General features: G+C 46.3%; 1 protein-coding gene across 2 annotated transcripts in view; it reads left to right on the top strand.

The window, feature by feature from the left end:
- Nucleotides 1-25,796, top strand: part of KCNC4 (potassium voltage-gated channel subfamily C member 4) — a 49,211-nt gene that overhangs the window by 8,289 nt on the left and 15,126 nt on the right. For both annotated transcript variants that reach the window (XM_006036963.1, XM_025193414.1), the window contains exons 2-3: nucleotides 5,978-6,908; nucleotides 10,061-10,246. In XM_006036963.1, coding sequence (XP_006037025.1) covers nucleotides 5,978-6,908; nucleotides 10,061-10,246 — 1,117 coding nt within the window. The remainder of the gene's footprint in view (nucleotides 1-5,977; nucleotides 6,909-10,060; nucleotides 10,247-25,796) is intronic.

Raw genomic sequence — 25,796 nt, 5'->3', positions numbered from 1 at the left:
GCGACCCTCTAGCCAATTCGCCACCCACCGGACTGTGTAGTCATCCAAGTCACAGCCTCTTAACTTGTTCACCAGTATGGGGTGGGATACCATATCGAAGGCCTTCCTGAAGTCTAAGTATACGACATCCACCCCTCCTCCTGTGTCCAGGCGTTTCGTAACCTGGTCATAAAAAGAGACTAGACTGGTCAGGCACGATCTGCCTGCCACGAACCCGTGCTGGTTTCCCCTCAGCATAATTTGTCCTGCCGGACTCTCGCATATGTGAGCCTTGATAATTTTTTCAAAGACTTTGCCAAGGATGGAGGTGAGACTGACTGGCCTATAGTTGCCCGGGTCCTCCTTCCTCCCCTTCTTGAAAATGGGGACCACATTGGCCCTTTTCCAGTCCTCCGGGACTTCTCTGTACTATGGTAGTCAATGGGAACTGAATGCTGAATTCCAAAAGCCACTTTTAAGAGTTTCAGCCTTGAACCTTGACCTTCTGATGTGATATTTTGCTGTCTGGATTCTCCCATGGAGTGACCTCTCTTTGCTCAGCCTAATTCCTTTTAAACACCAGGCTAAAAAAAGGAGCCCTTTAAAAAATGCTTTGACTTGCTGCTCCACAAAGGTCAGCTACAAGGTAAAGATTTAAGATGAGAGCATGAGCTGATGTAAAATTGGAGCAGCTGGGTTGACTTCAATAGAGCTATGTTGATTCCCATCAGCTGGGGATCTAACCCTTCTATTTTTAGATGATGGTTATCTGCTGCAGCTGATTCAGATCTCAGCTGCACTGGTCCTTAAGCTAGCCTAGCGCCATTGTGTAAGCAGTTATTCCAAATATACGCTGATGCGAGAGTGCAAAATTGGGGTCTTCTCTGTTTTGTTCTTAACCTTCCTTTCCTCTCATTCTTTCCTTTTGACCCCTGACTCTTCTGTGCCTGGTTCTGATCTAAGTTATACTGCTACACGACTGAAGTCATTCCTTTCGAAGTCAATAATTATGGGTCAGCTCTCAACGTGAGTTGGCCATTTACTTCAGAAGCGCTACGTGAATTTTCACAACTGAGGGTGTAGCTCAATATAATTACGTTGAAGGGAAGTAAGGTCAGAATGAGAGCTACCCATCTTTAGCTGGCACATTCCCTCCATCCTCTTCTCCTTCAATGTGCTGTAGGACAGGATCTTGCCCTTTCAATGGTTCAGATCGCTGGCCACACAGGGCACGTCCAGACGAGTGTGCACCTGCAGTTTGCGGTGCTACAGACCTATCTGTGGCACCACAAACAGCAAGTGTTGCACATGCAAGCGTTTGCCACACTGCTAATTTGCAGTGCAATGGCGGGGTTTTGACACCGGAAGATCCCAGCATTAAAAAAACAACTCCTGTACCAGAAAAAAGTGGGGTGGTGCATGCTTTGGGCAGTGCACGCTGCCACCACTGGAGCCTGGCTAGCCAGAGGACAGTCCAACTGCTGGCCAGGCTCTGCATGCCTGGATCACTGCTGCTGGAGCCCCAGAAAGTCCCCAGGAGCCCAGGGACAGCCCAGGTGCTGGCCCCAGTCTTGCCTACCCCACCTGGGGCAACTTGCCACGTGCCAACTAGCACCAGCACAGCTATATTCCTGCTTGTGGGGATGCATCCACAGTGCCACACAAGGCAGCCAAGAAGAAATCACTGCCTTTGCCTTGATGAGCCCAGAATCGGGTTCCTGGAGTCTGGCTGCAGGTCTTTGCAGCCATCCACAGGACTAAGTGCTTGATGTTTATGGCCAACCCTTCTGCCGGTGTGACTCAGGACGGCTTCATTGTAATCAAGGCTGATTCATTCCAGCTGAGGATCTGGCCTGTAATTTTTGACTGTCTAGCAATGCTACTGTCTGAGGCAATAAAGCTAGTTCAGAAAAGCAAGAGAAGATCCAACCACAAAACTGGACAGGTTCCCTTGACCAGAAGACAGTGAACACTCACAGGGTCTGATCCTGTTTCTGCTGTGATTAGCAGAAGTTTTGCCATTAACTCCAGTGGGAACAGAGTCCTGCTTGTGGTATATTAAGAATATCAGATCCTGGAAAGCTAAAGGCTTGCCTGAGCTTTTTATAGAGGAGACAGGAGAAGATACAGGAAAGCTTTCCAGGTAGCAGCTTTTCTGTTTGGGGGCTCTTACTGGCGCTCTTGGAAACAGATTCTCTGCATAATGGACTCTCCACAAGCTCATCCTGGCAGGAATGAGGCCAGAGTGTGTAACTAAGAGAAAAAAAAAAAACCCAGACAAATTATTTCTGCTACAGAGCATTTGATTTCCATGTTATATTGGGCCCCTTTTCAGGTGCTTGTATCCAAGGTGAAGCAGGTCTTAGCTGCTGTCTTAGCTAGGGTGCTGTGCAAAGCCTTTGAACCTGGCAACTAAAGGGTTAAATGTTGGTATCTAATGAGCAAGGATTAGAGATGAAAGCCAAGTTCCTCCTATGGACCTGATGTTGAACAGGGCTTGTTATCCAAAGGATAGCTGAAGCCATGACTCATAAACCAGGAGCATCTAAGGGAAGGTATCTGCTGTGGGCATATACAATTAGTGAATTAATGCCCTAGTCCCAGCATCAGCTCTGCTCTGCTAATTGATGCATTGCCTCTGCCATTCTCATCCATTTCCACCTCATCATCTTGCTCAGAGCTGGTGGTGCAGATGTTAAGAGGGGGCAGTCTCTTCATGCACCTTTTGTGTGCACGCCTGGATACAAGGTCAGGCTAGACTGATCCTCAGTATAATCTGATTGCTACCACCTGAGACTCCCCAGCGTGGTCTCCCTTTCGAGATAGGGTCTGACAGATCTCAGCAAGTCCTTCCGCTAGAATTACAAACCTTGTGGGGAAGCAAAAAAGAATGTCTCTGTATCAGAAACCTTTAAATCTGAAGAAGTGAATGGCACCGCTATCAGCTCTGGCAAGAGACGTAGCATTTGCATGAATTGCAAACCAAGGCTTTTTTAATTGATGCTGTTATACCAGCCTGAATTCATAACGGACACTTGCACAGAACTGTTGCTACAGCCATTTTCATAAACTCCATCATAATTCCAGCAGCTGCTGCAATCTGATACACCCTGCGGCCATGCTGCATTGTAGTGTTTGTAAATATTCTGTATCGATGGCCCGGGAAACCAAAGTCCACCGTCTCTCCCCAGAGCAGCTGTGGTGTGAGTAGGGTAAGCTTCCTGGCACATAGTCCACTGAACTTTTCTGGGGCTGGGTAGAGGGCAGGGACTGAGGAGAGGCCTCAGTGGGTGAAAATCAACAAAGCTCAATAGAGCTATTTTAGATTTAGTGAGGCCATGCTCATTTACATGCTTGAAGCTCTCTCTCGCCTTGTCTAGAACTACTCGGCACCTCTTCTTTTCACTGAGGTTGCCAGGTGTGATTTGGACAGATGTTCCCTAGGAAGTTTGTTACATGCATGGCCTTCTCCCTGGCACACCAGACTGTGGTGCAGGAGAGGTGTGTCTCAGTCCTCTTCACTTGTGTCTCAGTTTTCCCATCTCTAAATGGGGTTAATGATAATGAAATGCTTTGAAATCAACTGATGAAAAGTGCTAGGTATTTTTATTAGACAGCTTCAGATTTAGATTTTATTAGATAGCATCAGTTATCTTAGGTACCTGATTCTCTATTGGCCTGGGGTCAGTTGGCTCCACTGGAGCTTCAGTGCCGAGGCTGGATTTGAACCAATGCCCGGTAGAAGAGGCTAAGGCTTGCGTGGGCTTTCAGTTATTAGCAGCTCCAAATCAAGCACCTTGAGGCTATGACCAGAATTTCCAGTAAAACTGGATCTAGCAGTCCTCTTTGCTCTCAGTGGAGGGGTGGTTGTATGCATTTCATAGATTTCATAGACATGAGGGCTGGATAGGGATCTTGAAAGATCATTGAGTCCAGCCCCCTGCTCCAGGGGCAGGAAGTCAACAGGGATCATAGGATCCCAACAAGATAAACATCCAAATGTCTCTTGAAGGTGTTCAAAGTAGGTGCTTGAATCACCTCCGGCGGCAGGCTATTCCAGACCTTGGGGGCTCGGACAGTAAAGAAGTTCTTCCTTATGTCCAGCCTGAAATGGTCATGGAGGAGTTTGTGTCCGTTCGACCTTGTCCTCCCTTGGGGCACTCTGGTGAACAGACATTCCCCCAGATCCTGGTGAGCACCCCTGATAAACTTAGAGGTGGCCATCAGATGGCCCCTGAGCCTGTGCTTTTCCAGGCTGAAGAGTCCCATGGCTCTCAGCTTCTCTTCATAAGGTCTGTTTGGTTTTTTTTTTGAGGGGGTCGAAATGAGAGCTGGTGGTAGCTGAGCTCTTCAGAAATGTCAGCCTCCACGGTGGGAGCTGAGTCCTTCTGAATCTACTGGAGGGCTGGGCCCATGGACTCTGACTTCAGTGGAGCTGCCACAGTTGATACCAGCTAAGGATCTTGCCCGTTGTCCCAGCAAAGGACAAGCCAAGGTTCTCCTAATTATAACTCAGGGTGACCACTAAGTGCTTGGGCAGCCTTTGGGTAAGGACTAGTTGTCTCACCATGCCATCACCCTTTGCAATTTAGCTGGTTGACCTATTAATGATAACATGAATATTAATTTCTCCTTGGAACTAACATGAATAACACATAGGAGAAAAACAGAGGCACAAACTAACCCAGGGTATTTCCAGTGCAGGGTCCTAGGTGTGGGACTAGGTTCTTCCTTGTTATTTGAAGTAGCTGGTGGAAAGCTAGGGAGAACTAGGCCTCCTTGCAAAGATTATATCACATCCAATCTCACTGTAAGCTTCCCCCAGGCATCTCTGTGTCTCTGCCTTACTCTTGACCTTAAATGGTCCCTTTAAATGGTTCAGCTGCTAGTAGGACCGGGGAATGGTGGCCGTGCTATACGGAAGCCTATTCCTCAGGAAAAGGACTAAGAGCTCCCAACAGGTGCCCAGTCTGGTTTGCAGGGACAGACCCTGTAGTAATATCTTTTTGGCCTTGGAGGTCTTGAGCTTTGCCACCGTGGTTTAGTACCTTGTGTAGCTCAGAATCAAGGTATTTGACCCCACAGACAGCGGTCATTTTTATTTTGAGAACGTTTATCAAAGTTGGCACCGTGACAAGTAGGCAGGACACCACTGACAGGTAGAGTTAGTTCTCTAAGGGCCACAATCTGTTCCACATATTAGGATCAAAATGGACTTAGGCACCTAAGTGTGGTTCTATCCTGCCCTGTTCAAGTACCTGAAAAATCATTAAGCCATTTGTTTTCATAATAAACCCTCATCTTACCCTTAATGCTGAACCACAAAAAAGTAGCGAGGAGGAGGAAGAGGACACACCCACCTGTTGCATTAACTGCATTTCAGGGACTCGAGCAGGGTGGAACAGGATCATATTTAGGATCCTAAGATCACTAATACACCCAACAGGAGGAATAGAAGCTGCCCTAAATGTTTCTTGGGAATCTTCTCTTTGCCAATGACCTCTTGCAGAAAAAGCATCACTCGTCTACTTTGACGGGATAGCTGGAGAAGATGAGGTGGGGGGCTAGAGCCGTATGTGCATGTTTATAAAACATGGGGCAGAAAGAACATTGTGGAGCTGCATCTGATCCCCCAGGTCTGAACACAGCAGGCATCTTTCCTCAGATTTATATGAGTGGGAAGGGAATCCAATTTCCCTTTCTTGACCCCATTTTGATATCTGCAATACATGCATTAGAAAGAACGCTAAGCTCTTTTAATTCACGTTAATCTCTTTACTTAATGTGTAACTTAAACTATATGCATGGATAGGTAGTTATCTTTGCGTACATAATTTCTTAATCTGTGCATGCATTGCCTTTTCTTGACCCCCTCACCCCCATATAATACTCTCGTACCTTTGTTTTCCACTGCAAAGTTCCTACTATCATTACACCCAAGTCTTCTCCATCCCACTTGTGACATCCTCCTAACCACTGAATTAATTTCCTCCTTCAGGTAGTTGCCTTTGCCTCGCTTTTCTTCATCCTGGTTTCCATTACGACCTTCTGCCTGGAGACACATGAGGCCTTTAACATAGACGTCAACGTGACTGAAACACTGGTGGTTGGCAATACCACTACAATCCTGCTGACACGCAAGGTGGAGACGGAGCCCATCTTGACCTACATTGAGGGAGTCTGTGTCCTGTGGTTCACCCTGGAGTTCCTGGTACGCATTATTTGCTGCCCAGATAAGCTGGTCTTCATCAAGAACCTACTCAACATCATTGATTTTGTGGCCATCTTGCCCTTCTATCTGGAGGTAGGCCTCAGCGGCCTGTCCTCCAAAGCTGCAAGGGACGTGCTGGGCTTCCTGAGGGTGGTCCGTTTCGTCCGGATCCTTAGGATCTTCAAGTTGACACGACACTTTGTGGGGCTTCGGGTGCTAGGCCACACACTCCGGGCTAGTACCAACGAGTTCCTGCTGCTCATCATCTTCCTGGCCCTAGGGGTCTTGATCTTCGCTACCATGATCTACTATGCCGAGAGGATTGGGGCCAAGTCATCGGACCCCAGAGGAGGTGATACGCACTTTAAGAACATCCCCATTGGGTTCTGGTGGGCAGTCGTCACCATGACAACACTGGGATATGGTGACATGTACCCCAAGACCTGGTCAGGCATGGTGGTGGGGGCACTGTGCGCGCTCGCTGGGGTGCTCACTATTGCCATGCCAGTGCCCGTCATCGTTAATAACTTTGGAATGTATTACTCACTGGCTATGGCCAAGCAAAAGCTTCCAAAGAAGAAGAAAAAGCATATACCCCGTCCAGCCCCACTGGACTCCCCCGCCTACTGCAAGTCTGAGGATAACTCGCCCCGCAGCAGCACACAGAGCGACACTTGCCCCCTGGCAACAGAGGAGGTGGCAGAGAGGAAACGAGCAGGTGAGATGCAAACCCCCAAGATACATAAAGCCTGAAGGGGGAGGGAACAGGTGACAGGTACGTACATCCAATCCAGATTTCATAGATTTTTAGGGTTGGAAGGGACCTATTAGATCACCGAGTCCGACCCCCTGCTCTGGGGCAGGAAAGAGCGCTGGGGTCAAGTGACCAGGTGCTTGTCTAATCTCCTTTTAAACACTTCCAAGCTAAGGGAAAGTACCATCTAGTGCCTTACAATAGCTCTGGGATGGATTCTGCTCCCAATGCTATATTTGATGGTCACGGTTCCAAGGGAGCTGCTACAGATTCAGCCTAGTAAAAGTAAGAGCAGAATATGGCCCTGACGCTACCACTTCAGTGAGATCCTGTTGCAAGAAGGGCCAGAGGCAGCCTGATTGCTCTGTGCTGGATCAATTTGTGTGCAAGTGGCCAGAGGCTCAGGTGATTTCAGCATGATGAGAAGCAGGTAGGGACTGAGCTGCATGGGCCTAATTCTGCTCTGACAGAGATAAAGATCAAGGCTAAGTCTACTTGACCTTCCCCTCTTATTCACCTGGTAGCAATCTGGAGCACTGTCATTGGGACATCTTCCCCTCCCTCTCTCTCCTCCACATGAATTAGGTAGGATCATCCTGGATCTGATGCTCCTCCCACTTATACCTGTAAATCGGGAGTAACCACAGTGGGATAAGGGGTCCTTTTACTCCTCAATGTGTAAATGAGAAGTAACTGTCAGGCCATATTCCTGTCCCAACCTGGTCTAGGTCAGGAGTAACTCCATTGGGTCAGAGTCCCTTCTCATGAACACTTGTGTAAATCACGAATGACTGCATCAGATCATGATCTCCTATTGTTTCTTATGCTGTAAATCAGGAGTAACTTTACTGGTTGTAGAGAAAAGAAGACTGGGTGGGGATGGGAGACCATGAAAACAGCCTCCCAGAACCCAACAACCTGGTATAAAGGGGATGTTGGTCAAGTCTTCTCCATCACTACTGAAAGAAAGATGCAATTAAATCAGTTTATTCTGCAGCAAGAGGCTTATGTTGGTATTAGGAAAACCTGTCTAATGTAGGGGAGTAAAACTGTGGAACAGCCATGGGGAGGTTGTGGAATCTCCTTCACTCCAGGTGTTAACGAACAGGTAAGCAAACATCTGTTGAGGCTCGGCCAGTGTAGAGGGTTGGACTAGATCATCTCCTGAGGTCCCTTTTGAGTGTGCCCCACATGCTAGCTAGCAGCTAGCCTGAGAAGATCAGCTTCTAGCATACATTGTATTCCAGTATTTGAACTGCTACCATATGGTATGCTGGCATTTTTGCAGCTGGCACGGCCTGCAAGGTGCCTGAGTAACTGGCCAGTCCAAGCCTTGAGTCTGTCTCCTGGTAGCTAATTTATCCCAGCTTGATTGTTCCACTGTGCTCCGTTTACACGACTAGTTTGGGCTTGTTCCACTGACCTTATGTCTATACTTTACTGAGCTAGCTGGGTCTCCTTGCTGGGATCTCCAGCCTCATTGGGCCACATGGAAGCTGCACTGTTGAGGAGCCAGGGGCAATCTGAACCATGGCACCACAGTCACTGGTCAGCCCTGGTGGCATGTTTTATAGAGTCAGAAGAAGCAATTTCTCATGCGGTGTCTCCAGAGCACAGTCTGCCATCAAAGGGAACGAGCTGCAGCTTGCTCCTGATCTATACGGCCTCTCGGTGCCAGTGCTTTTCAGCAGCGAAGCTACGTGTAGCTGCTTCCCAAGGCTTTGTGCGTCTCTGGGGTTTCTTGCTGCAGGTGCTGACTGGCAGAGAAAGGTGTTCTGGGCCCTCCATGGGGAAACACTGCTCGTGGCAGAGAAGAAATTCAGATTCCTTTGTTTCTCCAGGAAAAAAAAGCCACCAAATGTTCCTGCTAGACAGCATCCTTCCCACCCAATAGTGGCTCTCACAGAGCTGCCAAAAAGAGGGGAGCTATCCTCAGCTGGTGTCAAGAAAAGCAACAACATTGGCCCTGAAGGAGCATCACCGATTTGCAGGAGCTGAGAGTCCAGGCTGAGATGGTAGTCTCCAGTTCTGAATGTCAAAAGCAAATGCATTCAAATCATATCAAGAGCTTAGCCTCCAGCTTAGACTGGAGCCTTGGCAGTGGGACCCCTTTCACCAAGGCCACTGCTTCCAATCTGTCTAGCTCAGCAGTGGGTGAAAGAGGCAGCATATGGGCACAAGAGCAGGCTGGTGGGACCTAGATGACAAGCAAATTTAATTGGAATTAGGTGGCCTCTGTGCTGGCAGTTTCAGCAGAGAAGCCAAAGACGGAATGGGCCATAGCGACTGAACTTCCTTTGGCCCAAGTGTTGATGCCATTCAGTTCGTGGTTGGATATACAGCATGATGGAAACTGGTCTGATGGCAGCTATCTATGATGCACCTGTCTTGCACCAGCCCTGAATTCACACAGCTTCTCAGCGGTCATCCCAGTCAGGTTTTCAGCTTCATTGAGCGATGCCATCTCAGGATCTGGCCCTGCTTGTGTTTGCTGATGGGTGCGTGGTAGTGCCTGCCTGCTGCCTCTTGTATTTGCCTGTGTTTACATGCACTACAGTGATATTTGAGAACCTCAGCTGAGCTGCACGTGTTTCCTTATTAACTCCCTTATTTCTACATGCTTGCAAACATTTACTTTTGGACTGAAGCTTTGTGAGACTCAGACCCAGTCCTCAGTAAAAGTCCACTGGGTGCAGCCTGGGGCATATGCAAAGGAGCCAGCTGACGTTCCCAATTCTGCAGGTGGCAGTTTGATCCCCAGGGTAATTTAGATTAACCCTTGGAGCTGATCAAGGACTGACCTTTTGATCAGTCCTGAACAAAACCCCTCCAGTCCGTTTGGAGATACAAGAGAATGGAATTGCCTGGGGAATAGGCCATCAATCCCATTGACCGCAGACATGGCTCAGTTCCTCTCTCTCCCTTTAGCCTGGTCCCCTCAGGTCAGGGCTGGGGGATACCAGTTTGGGCAATGTTCAGGGGAACATTTCTGTATCTAGTGGGCAGCCATCTGCAAGGCCTTCTTATAGCCAGTGGCAAGAGCCCCGATCGCAGCAGTTTCCGTGGAGAATTAATATTTTTCTTAATTTTTCTCCTCCTTGGCCCTGTCTCTGAAGACTCCAAGCAGAACGGCGATGCCAATGTGGTGCTGTCAGATGAAGAGCAGCCCCTGTCACCATCCAACGAGGAGAAAAAGCCCATGAGACGCTCCAGCACCAGAGACAAGAACAAGAAAGCGGCTACATGCTTTTTGCTGACTGCTGGGGACTTCTCCTGTGCAGCTGATGGTGGCATCCGGAAAGGTATGGGTGAGACCTAGGGGCACTTGGTAACTGGAGAGAGAGCCCAGGCAGGGAAGGGGGAGGACAGAGGAACAAGTACAGATGCATGAGGTTGATTTTCCATGGGGGGGCCATTTCCAGCTGCTTTCCCGTTGGTTCTCCTCGTTGTGACCCCTTTTGAAGAAAAGAAAAATGCGTCTTTCCTACGGACGGTGCATTCCCTGCCCTTCTCCTGCCAGTGCTGTCCCTGAAGCCCCATGCCTGTAGCTATGGTGCAACATGCACACACTGTGCTGCTGAGGTGAAACAACCTACCCATCACATGTGTACAGCTGTTCAGTAATGAATGCCAAAGTCTGTCCATAAGATGTCATGTGGCCATGAGCTTTTGGCCTTCTAAGCCTCATCTTTTAATCTTGCTCTACAGATGTGTGCTGTCCTGGCACTGTGTTTGTCCAATGCCTCCAGATGTGCCTTACATCTGTCAGAGACCTCTTTCTTTTCATTGTCCTGTATGGCTTTTGTTCTTTCACTTCTTCTATCCATCCCTCTGCCAACACTGCACTTTTCTTTTCCCCTGTTCCACCGCTTTCTATACTTGGCTTTCTATACTTACTGGAATTCCCTTTTAGTCTTCCCATACTTCACATCCTAGGTTTTAAATTTCCACCAAAATCCACCAGGCCTTTTCCAGCTGAACCTAATTATGTCTTTCCATACTGCACCAGCTAAGGAGCTAATAAAGTGACTTTTAGGTCCAGTTAGCTGAACCAGTCTGACTATTGTACATCCATCGGTTTTACCTGGGGCCCTTTCTCCTCTGGTCCATTAGACTAGCATGTGGTATGTTGCTGTTTTATAAGCACATTCTGCAAAGAGCTTAACTGAGAACTGGGAAAATGAATCAAATGGGGAAGTTTCTCTTTCCTATCTCATGAGCCACATAAACAGGCTTCTCTTCTGGCTGTGTTTTCTTTCACTGGGTTGTGAGCTCAGAAGCTCTAAACAACAGCTTAAGTCTTTAAATCTCAAACTGAGGCACCATAGTTTAATCTCCCCTCTCCATCTTGCACAGTAAAATGCTGTAGCCGAGAGCTGGACTGCTCCTGCCTTCTTGGTAACATGTAATTTCAAGGCCTAACAGCTCTGCTTATTCTCACGTATCTCACTTGTCAGGGCCATTGTGTATTGTGCATCCACCTCTGTGCCAGGTTCAGAGAGCAGATGAGTTTGGTATAGCTTTCAGCTAGGAGTCCTGACACATTAGCTCAAGCAGAAAAGATTCCTGCTTTCAACTCCAGAGGGTCACAGCTCAGTCCTTGGTGCCAGCTAACAAGGTGACTGTCACACGAGCATTTCTCATGGCAGTAAAGATGGGGTCATGCTAGCACTGCGGTGTGTCCAGGGGTGGGGAGCTGTGAGCTGCTTCCCAAGTGCCCGTTTCTCTTATAGTCTGAAGGGCTAACTCAGCAGCAAGAGTCTTGTATCTGTGATCTCTTAGGACAAGGAAGAATCATCTGCCCTCGCTGAGGCTGATTGAGCTCTGAGGGCTTGGGAACAGCACTGCCCAACCAGTGGTAAATGCAGTGCGAGTATACTGAGGCCAGTCCCTTGCAGTGCAGAGACCCCTAACTTGCATTAAATTTACTTTACCATCATCCCTACTGCTAAACCCACGCTAATAAGAGACACTAGGCAAAGCTGTCAGCCAATCATTGTGGTAGTAGCAACCAGATCCCTCCAGCACGTCCAGCAGAGACTGGCATTGGAAAGGGTCTATGAAAGACCCTTCAATTGTTCTTCCCTAATGTGAAGATTAAAAACCACAGAAGTCAATGAGCCTTTACATTGGTTTCACTGCACTTTGGGCCAGGTCTCAGGTCAGTTAGGATACTGGCAGATGATAAGGGAGATCAGATTTATAATGTGTGGTACTTCTGGGCATCAATAAGGGGAGGAGGTGATTAGAAACTCAGAGACACTTGATTGGAATATTTTAATAGTTTTTGGCACTGGTAGAAAAATGTCACTTCTGTTTCGCAGGTAATTTTCAAAACTGCTTACTAAAAAACTTCCAGCTATTTTTTTTAAAACATTTTTCTGGTTAAAAACCCCCCAAAACTGAAAATATTTTCAGTTTTCCAAGAATGTGTTTGGCAAATCCAAAGCCTTAAAAATTCCAACAATTCATCTTGAGAAACAAGTGAAAAGTCTTCCTTTAATTAAGCCTTTGAGGGGGACGAGTGCAGTAAATATTTCCGCAAAGAAAAGTTTCCAGCTTTTTTGCATGAAAATAAACAATTTTTGCCAAATTTTTACTTTGGTCAAACAAACCCTTTTTTCAATGCGAGGTTGCTGTTGGAAGACCATCTTCCTTCTAAGCATGGCCACCTGGTCCTAGAGCAGCACCAGCTGCAAGCACTGAGCTGATTGGCTGTAGAGCCAGCTGAGCTGAGTATATAAGCCCAGGCCCTTCAGTTAAGCTCTTGCTGCTCAAATTGTAAGCATAATACAATTGTAAGAAGGCTATAGGCATTCTTGTGGAGTGTGGGCCTAGCCAAGTACCTGAGATTGCAGGGGATCTAGATCAGTGGTTGAGGCTATGACAAAAGGGGAAAAACCCAGCTGTCAGAGTCACATTTCTAATCCAATATGATATCTGTATTCATAGTCCAGGCCTGAGGTCAGGAGCAGAACAGGATAAGCAAGGACAAGATAATGGGGTCTGGAGCTGGAGCACGCCTGAGATCCTACAAGGTGTGAAGGATGAGAATGCAACGAGCAAATTGCACCCAGCACTATAGCTCTTCGACTTCCTGACTAGATGGGGAAGGCAAGAAGAAGTTTAAGTTTACAGGGCATGAAGTTAAAAAGCTGGTTTTAGCCATGTCCACAATAGGCATGCATTGGAGAAACTAGGATTAGTCAGTCTGGGGAAGACCAGACTGAAGAGGGATTTGATGACAATCTTCAAATACAAAGGGGTTTATTCTCAAGAGGGTGCTGATCAGTTGTTTCCTGAGTCCCCAAGAGGCAGACTGAGAAGTAATGGCTTAAATTCCAAGAAGGCAGATTTGGAGATTTGGGTTAGATACTACAAAGCCCACTTTACCTTTCAGAGTGGTTAAACCCCAGAACAGATTATCTCAAGCAGTTATGGAGCCTCTGGTATTAGAAGTTTTTAAGTACAGGTTAGATACTTTGTCTGCGATGGTGCAAATTAGTGATGATTCTGTCTTGAAAAGGGGGGCTAGACCAGATGACCTCCTGAAGTCCCTTCCAGCCCCATTTTTATGAAAAATGCTTATTTTGATTATTGATTCATGTAGATGGTCCTGTTTGCACACTTTATAGTTTAGAGGCACACATGAACGACTCAAGCTTGACCCTAAACAGAAATGCAGACACCCCCAGGGTAGGACCTGGCATGCTTACAGTCTAAGCGATGTTACAAGCCTGTTCCAAAACATAGACGGTATTTACAATATGTAGCAGGAGCCACAGGGAGATGGAGTTAGAAAGTGTGTAATTATTATCCGCATTAGCTGGGCCCCAGAGGGCTGGGCTCCCTCCTTTGGAGAAAAGCTCTATGAGATAACATGAAGTCATTGGCAGTCAGGGCATCTTTGGCAGTCAGGGCATCTTTTTAACAGCTGATCAAAAAACAGAACCTCATTAGCTTCACCTCTCCTATCCATCATGTTGGGACACTGATTCACAACCAGATCCACGCAAAGAGCACCCACCCTTCTGAATCACTGTTTCCTGGAGATCCCCCCAGTCAAGTACAGCCCTAGTCTGGTCCTACCTGACTTTATCACAGTGTAGTGCTATATGCAGACCTCAAACCCTGCATTTTTCAAATCTCCAACAAGACATCTGACCCTTCTGGTCAGTTCAACTGGAGCAGGATAGCTGATGGCTTGGGAACTGGTGAAGACACCCTGTGAGCAAGTGCCTCATCCAGCTTCCTTAGCTAGGCCAGTTAGTTTTGTGTTCAGACTTTCCAAACAGTTTTTATTCCTCTTGAACAGGCTTCACAGCCATAACAAACCAACCCAAGGCAAGACCCATCACCTTCCTTCAGGCAGTATAGGAGGAATTGCTTTGATTCTGGGCTTCCCTCTCCTCCTGGAGTTTTTAAACCCTCTTTACGGCTCTTCCTTCATTAGCTAGTATCAGCCCCCGCTGGCTCCCAGGCTCCCAGCCAGGCAGACTATTAGCTGCTGAGTACCTGCAGCTGGGTAAAGGAGGGCACAGCACCTCTTTACACACCCATTTGGAACCCCTACCCCCACGGCACAGCACCTCTTTACACACCCATTTGGAAACCCCCCCCCCTGCTTTCTTCATTCTGCAAGGCAGCAAACCGATACATCTCAGAATATATCTTCACTGCACAGTTAACCTGAATAAGTAAAGCTTGGGTCTGAGTATCTAGGTCAGCCTCACATGGGGAGTGCAAGGTCCTACTTGCATTTTTGTGTCCTCCCTGTTTCAGCACTTGTGCATGGGTGTTGGGGCATATCCTGTGCTCAGACAGTTTAGGATCAAGTATGGGAGACCTTGCAGTGGAATTGTGGGAAGGTTATTGGAGGCCTGTCCACACTTAGGTGATTTGTCTTGCACCCTCACTGCAAAGCAAGCAGGTTTCAGTATGAGTTCAAGCAGAACTGGGGCTCTGCCCCATATCCAAAGATCAATAAACTAGACTCACTTAAAGCTCCTCCATACCCAGGTCAGAGGCATTGCTGGTGGGTGATGGGATAGTGGAAAACTAAACCCAGGTCACAACATGGCTTACACTTGCAGTGAAGGCATAGCTTCAGGGGATCAAGATGGATGTTTCTCATCATACTTTATGACATACATTTAGCTTGGAGATTAGCGACTGTTCCTATTAACTGCAGCCTTTGTTTCATGCATTGTTATTTAAAGTGGGTCCTTCAGGTGGGAGCAGAGAAAGACAGGGCTAGATATGCCTAGCAGGATGCTTTGTATGCCCCATCATGACAAGCATCCAAAGTCAGTAAGACCTTCTGACTTTGGATGATCATATGTGCAGAGCAAAGTCCCTCAATCAGCTATGGCAGCTCAGCTATTTGGAAAACAGACTGAATTAATCTCCTGTTGAGGCTGTCTGTACTGGTACTGGACATGCTGGCAGTGCTTCAGATTGAGATTGCTTTGGTTCTCAGCCCAGTTCACTGACAGCCATCTGTCAGCTTCTGGGACAGGTACTTGTGTTGTTACAAGCTGAGGAAATCGGGGAGATTGGGTTCTGCTTGGAAGTATAATGCACATACTGGCATTAGACATGTGTTGGTCCAGATACAGGGAGAAATGATTCAGGCACGGTATGGTTTATTTCAGACAACTAGGAGAACATAGTTCTTCTTCCCATGAACCCCTGCAACCAGCTTCCCAGCCTTCACGGCAATCTCCTTTCTACAGTGCAAAGCTCATCTGTACTGAGCCCACCCTAACAAGAAGGAGGGTCTCTTTGCTTGTCTCATGGCATGACCTGCCTTCCTTGCCCATATAGATGAGGTGTATGAAACCATCTCATCTGCAGAACTGGGGACTTGCTCTTCTCCCCCCAAAATATGTGCCTGCACATCAATGCTTGTGACTGCACATCAATTTTGGCATGCACGCATACCTTATTGTGTACTCTGAGAGTGTATTGCTGATTCAAATCAGCAATTGTGGAGGGACTGTCCTCTTGGGAAGTCTAGAAGTCCTTCCAGGCAGGTCGTTGGGTGTAAGGCTTCTTAAGTAACCACGTTAGTTGGGGAGAACGGGCAAGTGGTTAGAAGCAAGGGCTCTGAGCAGTGATATAATAGAGTTGTCTCCCAATTATATCCCTCTCCTTTAGTTTGTAATATCATTAAGTTTATCTTTTTCCTGAAAGTCTGACTCAGGCTCCTCTGCTGAATTCACAAATATCAGATTGAGGGTGGTATGGTAGGATACACTGTAATTCTTCAAGTGGATCCACAGGCATTTTCCAGTGACTAGATTATGGGTAGAATGTAACCCCCTACCCTTTGACACCCCTACTATGTATTGGGTAAAATTAACTCCAGATGCACGGCAGTCGGTTGTGGGGGTCTGGCAATGTCATGGACCCTGCAGACCATGTCTCCTTGGGTCCTTGAGGCTAGCACTGAGCTGTCAGTTTGGAGCTCTGCCCTGATATCTAACAAGAGACTCCAATTTAGTTCTGTTGTCCTTTTTTCCTCAGCTCAGTGAGTCAAGCAGCAGAGAATTTTCTCCTCTTAGTACATCTGAGTGAATGTGTGTGTGGGGAATGCAGGAGTGGGTGTGTTGGTGTGTATATACAGATGCTCGTGTGGATGAGAACGTTACACGTGTTGGCGAACGTGCAGGCTTGAGCTAACGGAGCATATCAGAAGCCTGCAAACATTTCTGCGTGTTTACCTGAAATGTGTACAATCTGCGTGCACGAGTTAATATTGGTTGCCATGTGGGTGTAGTGATTATATATGCATTTTTTGCATGAGTATATATGTATGGACGTAACTGGCCAATGGGATCTTGAGTGCATGAGCTAATGCAACCCTCCATCCTTGTGTTGCCCAATACAAGTGCATGTCTGTGTGATGACGCATCCATCATCACGGTTCAATACATGGACACCAGGATGCAATAAGTACTTGCAGGTGGATCTTCTGTGTTGCTATGATGCTAATTCCCATGGGAAGAGACCACTGAGGTGCATGCTGCCCCCAGTCTCTCTGTTTATAAAATGCCTCCACACAGCTCCTTGGCAACAAACCCATTTTTAAACCAATTAGGGTGACCTCAGTTAGCACCTATATGGGTTGCTGGGAAACCACTCTTACTAACTAACAACACCGATGGCAATCAGTATAAAAGAATCCTCCAATGCTTTTGCAGCTTTACTTCTACGTTATGTCCAAGCCGTAGCTTGAGATCAGGTGACTTCAATGGCTTTAGTAGAAAGCAAAGATACTCTCTAGAGTTGAGTGAAAAGAGTTGAGATGTCTTCATGCACCTCCTTGGAAATGAAGCCTCCTGATAGGCTTTTATTCACAAACACCAAAGGTGTCTGTCTATGCACGTGCTCTGCCATGTTCTGATTAGGATGCATCAGAGCAGACTCGATTAATCTAATTACAACGCTCCAGCATTTATTCAGTGTCCTGTGTTTCAAAATGGTGGCGGGGGCACTTTATCTAAACCTCATCAAAGGGGCTTTAGTTAAAGCGCCCCTGCAGCCATTTTGAAACATGGGGTGCTGAATACATGAGATGGTGTGGCATTTTAATTAAAGTGGCTCCTGAGAGCCACCTTAATTAAAACACACCCCTACCCTGGAGCATGTGTATAGGCACCCCAAGTGAGCAAGGTGTAATTCAAACTGGACTTAGTTTGTGCATTTTTGATCGAGTGGGTTAATCAGTAGAACTGTTTGCTATGGATTTTCCATGCTTTATGGGCCCCTATTTAGGAAAGAACTTAAGCATGTACTAAACTTTAAGCATGTGTATACTTGCTGTCTCAAATAACAATACTTAGGTATCTTAAAATAAGGACTGGATGCCTTTCTAAAAAATCTGTTCCAGTGTCCAACCACAAATTGCTGGGACAGGAAACACTGGGTGAAATTATCTAACTTATACGTTGTGCACAAGGCCAAAGGTGATCATCTCATAGTCACACACAGCCCTAAAATTATAAATGTATTATTTTATAAGCATCGTGAATATTGCCAGATAGAGTTCATTTTTGATGCAATCTATAAATAATAATATTTTTTTTAGAAAGATTTGCAAAGAGAAAGGGGTTCTTTGCAGTAACCCAAGTGATCAGTCATTGGAAATAAATAGAGAAGTAGCAGACCATCCACAGGTTACAATCTGTTCATAAAAACTGTTAGTTGAATCATCATGATAGAAGTCTACAGCCCCTATTTTCAAAAAAGAGCTGCTAATTTTAGGTAGCTTTTGTTTGAAGCGCTGTGTGATGTTTCTGAAGCTGATTGCCCATAGCCCCTGATCTTTGAAATTGTTGGCCCCTTCACAAATATTTTAAGATTAAATCAATAAAATTTACAACCTGTTCACGGACAACTTGTCATGAAAGAAAGGGCCATATCTGTTGAATAAATGACTTGCTGCAATAGTTCAACCTGCCTTAGGGACCTCTCTCCTGGCAAACTCAGATTGCAAACTCAACAACAAAAAAGCCACTTTTCTCTACTCTAGTCCTGATTCTGCTTTTACCTCCTCCCCTGGAAACCAGGAGTCCATTGAAGTCATAGCAGGTTTAGGTAAGCTGGGAATAAGTTTCTTTGAGCCTAAATGGGACCTAGAGATGCACCATTAACCCTCAGCTAGAGGCAGCGATGCTTTCATATGGCGCACTTGGCACCATCAAACTGACCATCTATCAGTTTGTTTTTTTGCTGTCAAAGAGCCGACTCCCTTCCCCCACATATGCCTTTTTTTTTTCCTGGAAGCTCTCCAGGAAACAGCAAAAGCATTTCTATTTTCAAGGGATCACCCCAGTGCAGTCCTCTTGAAAATGACACATTGTCTTTGGAAAGGGAATGCAGAGTGATTCAAAGTCCTGCACTTTAGCAAGGGACATTTTTGCCTTATCGTGGATGAGAGTGCATTTATTTTAAGCAGAGAAGCTTGCTTTATCTTGGATTGTCTCTACTACAGCAAACCTGGACTTGTAATTCACCATTAATGTCGGGGTAGACAGGCTCATGCTATAGCCTCCACTATTGCTACCGCTATGGTTGCTGCACCAGTGTTGAATTTTCCCTAGGAGAGATGAGGCTTTAGTGGAAGCTGGAAGTGTCTTTGAATGAATCTTGTCCCGGTAACCTTTTTCCCTAAAGAACTACAGATTTTTTTGACACAAACGTTTCAGCTTGATCAATATGTTTCAGTTTTCAATACAAAAAAATTGGTTGTCAAAACCTGATTTTTTTTCCCCACATCACATTTTGGTGTTTCACTGGAAAAAAAAAGAAAAAGAAACATTCATGAGGAATGTATTGTCAGGGTTTGATGACATTTTATAAATTTCCCATAGAAACATTTGGCATTTTTGACTGTTTCTACCTGATGCATGCAGGTTTATCACTAGAGGCCAGTTCTAGTTGAGCAGCTTTAAAACTAGAGCTAAGGGAATAATTCATTGCAAATCATCTGTTTGTTGAATGGGGCTTCCTTCTTTCCCTGTTTGTTTGCAGTCCACAAAAAATCCCCAGCTTCATTTGTTATGCTGAGTAATTTGTAAGACAAAAAATAATTCCCCCTAAGAGTAAAACAATTCATTATTCAGATTCCAAAGAATCAGGAAAATGTTGGTTGCTTGCATGAATCACGTAGCATTTTGTCCATGTTTCGACTGGATGATGTGTGTGTATAACCAAAGCAACTCATATTTACAACTGAATATATTCCACTCTACATTTTTTGTTAGTGAATGCTTGACTTCAAAAAGAGCTTTCACGTTCATGCTGTGGTAGAAAGGCCATCTGCAGAAATCCAGACAAAAGGTTAGGGAACATGGTTGAAGCAAAGCTGTCTTTAGAATTTGCTTGCTTTTTACTTGAAGTTTCTTCCACTGCTCTCTTTCCAGCAGGGAAAAGACTTTCCTGAAGTGATTATCATTATTATCTGGAGTGTCATGCATGCACATGGACTTGTTTTCAGAGCTAAATATTGCTAGGTAGATGTGAACTGTGATCTCCAGGCATCCATATCCAGGATGGTGTAAAACCTTGATGATGCTCAGCTAGAAGGTTTCTGTAGGTCTCAGTTTCATGACTCCTGACTCTCCTAGGCGTAGTTGCCTCTCACCTCACCTCCATCCAGTTTTCTTACAAAGTCCATGAGAAATCCAGGGATCTGAACAACACAGCTGGTATAGCAAGATCTACCCTGATCTCTCTCTACTCAAATCACACTCCATCTCTTCATATCCTCTGAGACACCCCCAATTGCAGTAATATTTGACCAGTGATTCCCAGGAGAGGAGAGTCAAATTCGGAGAACATCCCCAACAGTCAGAAGTGGGATCTGATCTTCTCTCTTTGAATGCCTTTTCCAGTGTTGGCCATCTATTTTACTGCCCACATTAAGGTCTCTGGGCAGTGATCACTCCTGTCTGCAACCCAGTGTATATTAGGGCTGTGCAAAATTTCACTGGCTGTTTTGATTCGACACTGTTTTGACTCCTTTTGAGCTCAAAACAGCAAAATCAAATCGAAACGAAGGGCTTTGAAACAGCCTTGAAACAAAATGAGACTAGTCGAAGAGTTTTGAAAGTTTCGAAACGTTTTGAGCTTCGAAGCAGCCAGCAGCGAGGTGGTGGGAGACATGGGAGAACCACGGCTCTGCTCCCAGCAGCATCCGGAGTGCAGCCCTGGCTCTCCGTCTCCTGCCGCCCGAGAAAAGCCGATCACAGCGCAGGGGAAGGGAACTAAGCCTGGGCTAAGTTCCCCTCCCAAGTGCTGCAATCGGGCTGGGGAGAGGAACTGAGCCTGATCGCTCAGTTCCCCTCCTCAGCCCGATCTTAGCACAGGGATGGGAACTCATCCCAGCTGGGCTGAGTTCCCATCCCCAGCCTGATCTAGCTCTGGGGCGGGGAACTGAGCGATCGGGTTCAGTTCCCTTCCCCAGTCCCAGGCGGCAGCACCGACTTCCCTCCCTCATCTGGCAGGCAGATCAGGGGCCCGCAGCCCCAATCTGCCTGTCAGATGAGAAAGGCTTTTTTAAGCTTCCCCATTATAGCTAATGGGCAAAATGTCCCCGTTATAGCTAACGAAGCAAAACGGAACAGCTGTTTCAAATTGAAATGAAATTCGAAACAAAATGTTGTTCCGTCGAAACCTCGAAACCCAAGTCAAAATGGAACGGTGCCGTTTCGCACAGCCCTAGTGTATATACACATCTCTGGGCCAGGATCTTACTCAAAATCTTCTCGGTTTTTTCAGTTATCATGACTTTATGGAGGGCATGGTTGAATAAATTCCCATTCCCCCCTATTCTGGTGATTGCAGCTGTCTGACTCAGCTAGTCTTCATCTCTCTGTCTATGTCTCCTTTTCGACACCAGGGACATCATCCAAGTGAAAAAAAGATCTTACGGTTCATTGCAGGGTTTTGGGCAAAGTCAGACCAATGGAATACATATGGAGCATAGCGGGCAGGAGGTTTTGGTAAGAAGAGTGTGTCATTAGAAAGTGTAGGGGAAGGAGACTAGTACTGTGGAAGGAGGAGGTCAGAAGAGTCCCAAGTATGAAGGTGGTTTAGGGTTGTTGGTTGTAAGGTGGAAGTGTATGTCTTCATAGAAGCAGCCCCTTTCTGCTTGCTGGTTTGCAAGTTCCTTGATGAAACATTTTCCACTGGAAAATGCCAATTCAGGGAAACTGGCACTTTTAACTGAGATGGTTTAGTGTTGATGGATTTATCCCCAGGAAGATATCACAGGCCCAGGGTGGGATTCCTGATCAAAGCAAGAGAGAGAGCACCTTTGCCCCAGAATAGCCTCCAGCTCAGCAAGTGTGGTCACTCAGATTGGGTATAAGGAGAACCCAGTCCAAGCCCTCCTCTGAACGAAGTAGAGGAGGAAGCTGAACTTGAGTTTTTTGCATCTACAGGGAGTGCCTTGAGCACCAAGCAAGTAGCTGTTGTGGGGAGAGAGACCGCTGGCTTTCATAGTTTCATAGTTGGTAGGGGCTGGAAAGGACCTTACAGATCAAGTCCAGCGCCCCTGCACTTGAGCAGGAAAGACTGCTGGCATCAAATGACTGCAGCTGCAGCAGGGTTAGAAAAGCTAAAATAAATCACTTTTACCTCCTTTGTACTTCATTTCTTGAGTGACTTTGCATGAAAATTTGGGATCGGTTTCATTTTCATTCATCACCAAAGCCAAAGAAAACTGTTTTAATTGAAGTGAGATGGCTGTTTTCCAGCCAGCCACAGGGCCACGTACCACAAGGGCATTGCGTCTCCAAGAGTACACCTGCTTGCAGTTGCTTATTGCTTAACAGTTGCTCCGGGTCAGCCATAACAGGGCCATATTCTGATCCCTTGCACACACTTTACAGAAGACCTACCGACTTCAGAAGCATATTGGTGGAATAAGGGGCCAGTCAGCCTGAGGGAGGTCAGATCAGCTGTGGGTGAGAATTTGTCCCTTTATTGGTCTTAAGAAAAGCGCTGGGTGTGTTGCAGGAGGCAATCCAATTGCCTGCATCACTAGCAAATCACAGCATGGGATACTGCTCCAAGGGGACTATTTGAGCGGTAAGAGGATGCTCAGCTTCAGTTAAAGTGACACAATCCAGCTCTTAAGGGCTGCCGTATTTTTTAACACGTTTCAGTCCAAGGGGGATTGGCCTGGAAGCGAAGAGAGGGGCTTTCTATTCTTAGCTGTGTTATGCAGCTGGGTAGTACACTCAGGCAGCTCATTGCTCTGCCTTTTGCCTCATTTCCCCATCCATAGAAAAGGAACAGGGCTAGCGACCTTCCTCAGTAAAGTGCTTTGTGATCTGTGTGTGAAAGCAAAGTGTTAAGTGGCTGGCCTGATTTTCCCCAGCGAGTTTAACAAGATCACAGGAGCAAAGAGAAAACACTCCCTTTTTATTTCAGGAGAAAGAAAACTTGTTGGGTTTTTTTTTAAGGAGCCCTAGTTAGCACAAGGCAGAGACTAGACAAGTCTGGGCTCCCCCCCCTCAAGCCTTCCCCCTCCCTAGCTTGTCGGCAGATCATTAAGAAAAGAAGCAGAAGAAAAGAAAGCTGAGATTTGTGCTGCCAGCTCTGTGAAGTGCTCAGCTCCTTCTTATAGGCTTCAGGTCACTGACAGATTTATGTCAGGGCTTCGAAGTGCCGAATAAACACTTCTGACAAGGAACAATTTTTTTTAACCCTTTCCTGCTTCCAAATGTGGGGGGGGGGGGGGGGGTGTGCAGAAAAGCCCTGCATTATTCATTGGTTTCAGCTATCAGTGCCATGAACTCTGTGCCATGCCAGTGACTCATCTGCCATTTACATCAAACATGTTTGTCATGTATTGATTCTATAACTGTGCACTCATCTAATTTCTATAATTAAGCGTATTCATTTACCTAACAATTCTGGTAATTCAACAGGTTTGTGAGTCACAGAACAAACAAGTTAAGTGCAACTGATTTAGTGGAGGGAAAAGAGAAAAAGCAACAGCTCATAGCAGTAATAATACCCCTGCCCTTCTCTATTGTTAGTTATCCTTGGAGAGCCAAGCTTGTCACATTAATGATCTTAGCCTCGCAGGTCCTTCTAGCAAACAGGTCAGGCATTGCAGATAGGGAAACTGAGGCAAGGAGGACAAAAGGGGCCTCAGTAGAGCTGTTGGATGACTTAGAACAGGGTTCTGCAGTGGATTTTCCATCACCTGATATCTTCACGTGGAATAAGATGTCTCTTCCTACCAGCTATTTTGACCTAACCACCAGTTGTGGGGTTACTGCAAGGGTCAGTGGCTGCAGTTCATTGGCCTTGCCTTAAAATCTTTGGATCAAAGGTTTTGCTCAAGGTCACATGGCAAGCGTGTGGAGCAGCCAGGGAGAGAGGTCCCTGGATCTCCTCGAAGCAGGACCTTGGGTTTGAGGAGCTCAAGGGCAGTGACTTGACCCTATGCTGGATGCCTCTCCAGGTCCAGACAGATTCTGTTCTTTTCCTTCCAGGCCGCTAATCAGTTAGGGCAGGAAACCGATTCCAGCAAACCCTAAAGCCTGTTGCTCTGCCTGGCGCAGAAAACCCTCCATGGACCATGACACTTCTTACCAGCAAAGCGTCTCATGTTTCCTCTAATGCGTATTAAACCTGACATGTAGCTGTGCTCTGCAATTTTTAGAATTGGCATTATGCAACTTGGTATAAAGCATGACTAATATGCCAATGCTCCTACTTCTGAAACAACAGAAACCAGCATTAGAGAGTAAGATACTGGAATCTTAGTGGAAAGAAAGCATTGAACTGTATAGGAATCTGCTGCATTTCCTTCCCCCACCCCTTTTCCAGGAGACGTTTGTGCAGGGGAAGGAGTGACAAGGACACCTGTAGGTTGGACTGGAATGATCCCACAGGCTCACCATTTCACACAAGTCGGGGTACAGCCCCAGATGATCAGGATTTCTGTGCACACTACCAGCCCAAGCTGGAGATGACCCTGTGCTTTAGGAATACAAGACCTCCCTTGCCTATTGCCAGTCATCTGAGCTGCCTGGGAGGAGCAAGAGATTGGTCACTCATCCTTAATTGGGTGCAAGTTGCCCTGCAACTGAAGCCTGGAAACCAAAAGGATCCCAGGGGGATCAGTTGGGATAAGAATATTCCTACAAAATTCGAAGAGGAAACTCTAGCAGAGGTGGGTTATATATCCAAAGTAATTACTCCAGTTTCACGTGTAGAGATCAATACCAAGTGAATGTTACTGAAACTCTGATGCATACAGTAAGTTAGGTTCACCCCCATCTGGGGCTGAGCTAGAAATGTTCAGCACTACTAGAGATTATGTATTCAGGGTATTGATCTTCACTAAATACAAACCCACAGACATCCACTGGACATACAGCTGCATATACCCATCATATGTATTGTCAGGCATACGTTACACATATTAGCACACAAACTGTTACTATACACAGCATACACCTTATCCATGCATGTACTATGAGGCAGAGTCTCCATACACATCTTCACTCCATGCTAAAACACCATGCACAGACATACATATTACACTTGATCTGAGCTTTCAGGAGGCTGAGCACAGAGCACATCCCCTGCACACTGCTAGGGGTTCAACCTCAGCATGTGAGAGGCAGCAAAGGGGTATAGTCTACAGTACAAGGCAAGTGATAGCAAGGTTGAGTGCAGGAATAGCGAGGAGGGGGTGTGCAATGTAGTTGTGGTCTAGATTCAGCTTAGCCACTGGTCTGCTCCTGTCCTAATGCAAGTCATTTTCACCTCCGTCTGTCTTTAAATTGCAAACTCTTTGGGGCAGGGACTATCTTGGCAAGGTCTTTCAAGTTAAGATAATGAATGAGTTGATGCCTTCAGTAAAGCCATCTTCCATCACCACTCCATATATATTCGTCCTTTAACTGATCCAAAAGAGAGAGAGCTCAAAGCACCTTTGTGGTCTTCAACAATAGGTGCTCCAAATCCTCCCCAGATCTCCAGGTTACTGGTGTGTCAGCTCAGGGGGCACTGGAAGCAAAAATGCCTCTTTGTTCCCAGTGGTATTAAATGCCATCGTTATCACCACCTTCAGTGGGCAAGTTGCTTCACCATTTGGTGCATCTATTTTCCTCTCTGTAAACTAGGGAGCATGATACTTCTGTATCTCACATGGATGTTGTGGCTCTTTAATGCCTATAAAGCACTTGGAGATCCTTAGAAAAGAGCCAGGCAGAGTATTGTTAGTAGCAGCTCTGCTCTATTTCTGAGAAAATAGAAAGACCTAGAGATCAGCTGAGCAAGAAAATAATTGTTCTGCTCAGAAACAGCCTTTGCTAG

Source organism: Alligator sinensis, unplaced genomic scaffold, assembly GCF_000455745.1.
Source record: "Alligator sinensis unplaced genomic scaffold, ASM45574v1 scaffold872_4, whole genome shotgun sequence".
In the NCBI taxonomy this organism is placed as follows: Eukaryota; Metazoa; Chordata; order Crocodylia; family Alligatoridae; genus Alligator; species Alligator sinensis.
The sequence above is the reverse complement of the archived record's forward strand: the minus strand, read 5'-3'. Positions and strand labels throughout refer to the sequence as shown.